This window comes from Cebus imitator, unplaced genomic scaffold (genome assembly GCF_001604975.1).
Source record: "Cebus imitator isolate Cc_AM_T3 unplaced genomic scaffold, Cebus_imitator-1.0 Scaffold48, whole genome shotgun sequence".
NCBI classification, from domain to species: domain Eukaryota; kingdom Metazoa; phylum Chordata; class Mammalia; order Primates; family Cebidae; genus Cebus; species Cebus imitator.
Window position 1 is genome coordinate 7,676,184 of NW_016107363.1, and position 2,973 is coordinate 7,679,156.

The window sequence follows — 2,973 nt, forward strand, 5'->3', positions numbered from 1 at the left end:
TCTGGCTCTGATGCCCAGGCTGGAGTGCAGTGGTGTGATCTCGGCTCACTGAAACCTCCACCTCCCAGGTTCAAGTCATTCTTGTGCCTCAGCTTCTTCAATACCTGGGATTACAGGTACATGCCACCATGGCCAACTAATTTTTGTGTTTTTGGTAGAGATGGGGTTTCACCATGTTCGCCAGGCTAGTCTCAAACTCCTGACCTCAAATGATTTGCCCACCTCAGCCTCCCAACATGCTGCAACTGCAGGCGTGAGCCACTGTGCCCAGCCACATCTTGGATTCTTACCAGTTCGGCATGCAAAGCTATCTGTTTTGCCAGTCCAACAGAATCACATATCTAAAAAGAGAAAAAGTATGAAAACTTCAGGCAGTTCTCATATCAAAGCAAAAATGTCAAATATCCAAATAACTGATACAACTAGTTTTATAACTAATGGTTATACACTGTATAATACAATGTATTATACCTAATACACTGCTTCAAGCAAAAGCATATTTAAGAATGCTTCAGCCCCAAAACCAAGGCTTTGTATGTTTTCCTTGGAGTCTATAGGCTTCAATGTTGACTCTCGCCCTCTTCAAATACCCCACTTCTTGTTACGTCAAACTCATTACTGTCATAGTAAGGCTTGCAAGGAATGAAGCAAGCAGCTAATAATGCTGTTCTAAGTTGAAGACATCTGAAAATGGCTGGTTTTGGGTATATATTCCATTCCCAGCATAAATTAGAGACAAAAAGATTGCATCAGCTATCAGTGGCAGGGAAGATGGGTCTGTGGAGTCAGAAGGCCCAACCCATCAGCTTGGATCTCTTCACTTCAGAGGAACATGCTTTGGTCAAACAGCTCAGTCAGCCTAGGCAAATTTAGGAGTTTTTTCCAAAAATCTTAAAAATTATATAAGAATTTTATTGACAAGAAAAACTACAAAACACTGATGAAAGAAACTGAAGACACACAAAAAATCCCATGCTCATGGATCAGAATAACATCGTTAAAATAACCATATTGCCCAAAGCAATCTATAGGTTCAATGCAAATAGCCAAAGCAATCTTAAGCAAAAAGAACAAAGCTGGAGGCATCACATTACCTGACTTCAAAATATATTACAAGGCTATAGTAAGCACAACAGCAGGGGATTGTTATAAAAATAAGACACATGACCAAAGGAACAGAACAGAGAACTCAGAAATGAAGCCACATGTTTACAGCCAAAAAAATCTTCAAACAAAGCTGACAAAGAACTTTCACTGGGGAAGGGATATCATCTTCAATAAATGGTTCTGGCAAGATTGGAGAGCCACATGTAGAAGAATGAAAACAGACCTCTCTCGTTCACCATATACAAAAATCAACTCAAAATGCATTAAAGACTTAAACATAAGACCCAATACTATTAAAATACTAGAAGAAATCATAAGTATCAGAGCAGAAATAAATGAATCTGACAAAAAACAATATAAAAGATCAACAAAACAAAAAGTTGGTTTTTTGAAAAGATAAAACTGGCATTTAACCAGACTAAGAAAAAGAAGACTCATGTAAATAAAATCAGAGACGAAAAAGTAGACATTAAAATTGATACTGCACAAATTCAGAGGATCATTGGTGGCTATGATGAGCAACTATAGGCTATTAAATTGGAAAATCTAGAAGAAATGGATAAATTCCTAGACAAATACAACCTACCAAGATTGAACCACGAAGAAATCCAAAACCTAAACAGTCCAATAACAAGCAACAAGATCCAAACCATAATAAAAAGTCTCCTGGTAAAGAAAAGCCCAGGACCCGATGGCTTTACTGCTGAATTCTACCAAACATTTAAAGAAGACCTAATATGTTCCCAAAAAATAGAGTAGAATACTTCCAAATTCATTCTACAAGACCAGTATTACCTGATACCAAACCAGAAAAAGACATATCAAAAAAAGAAAACTACAGCCCAATATATCTGATGAATATTGATGCAAAAATCCTCAACAAAAGACTAGCAAACCAAATTTCAACAACATATTAAAAAGATAATTTATCATGACCAAGTGGGATTTATCCCAGGGATGCAAAGATAGTTCAACATATGCAAATCAATCAATATGCCAAATTATATCAACAGAATAAAGGACAAAAACTATTTGATCACTTCAATTGTTGCTGAAAGTGCATTTGATAAGGTTTAACATCCCTTCAGGATAAAAAAAACCTTCAAAAAAACTTGGTATAGAAGGAACACAGCTCAACATAATAAAAGCTATATATGACAGACCCACAGCTAGTACCAAAAGGCTATCCATCTTAAATCTGGAACACGACAAAAATGCTCACTTTCACCACTCTTATTAAACATAGTACTAAAAGTCCTACCTATAGCAATCAGACAAGAGAAAGAAAGGGCATCCAAACTGGAAAGAAAAAAGTCAAACTATCCTTGTTTGCAGATGATATGATGATCTTATATTTGGAAAAACATAAAGACTTCACCAAAAAAAGTATCAGAACTGATGAATTCAGTAAAGTTTCAGGATACGAAATCAACATATAACAATCAGTAGCATTTCTATATGCCAACAGTAAACAATCTGAAAAAGAAATAACAAAAAGCAATCCCACTTACAATAGCCACAGATAAAATTAAATACCTAGGAGTTAACCAAAGTGAAAGATCTCTATAATAAAAACTACAGGCCAGGTGCAGTGACTCAGGCCTGTAATTCCAGCACTCTGGGAGGCCAAGGTAGGTGGATCACTTGAGGCCAGGAGTTTGAGATCAGCCTGGTCAACACAGTGAAACCCCATCTCTACTAAAAATACAAAAATTAGCCTGGCATGGTGGCACACACCTGAAATCCCAGCTACTTGGGAGCCTGAGGCATGAAAATCGCCTGAACCTGGGAGGCAGATGTTGCAGTGAGCCGAGATCATGCCACTGTACTCCAGCCTAGGCAATAGAGTGAGACTCTGTCTCAAAA

General features: G+C 37.3%; 1 protein-coding gene across 1 annotated transcript in view; it reads right to left on the bottom strand.

Annotated features, from left to right (window-relative positions):
* The window catches only part of APPL1 (adaptor protein, phosphotyrosine interacting with PH domain and leucine zipper 1), a 49,630-nt gene that overhangs the window by 3,281 nt on the left and 43,376 nt on the right, over positions 1 to 2,973 (bottom strand). The window contains exon 20 of the mRNA XM_017527472.2: positions 291 to 341. Within this exon, the coding sequence (XP_017382961.1) occupies positions 291 to 341 (51 nt within the window). The remainder of the gene's footprint in view (positions 1 to 290; positions 342 to 2,973) is intronic.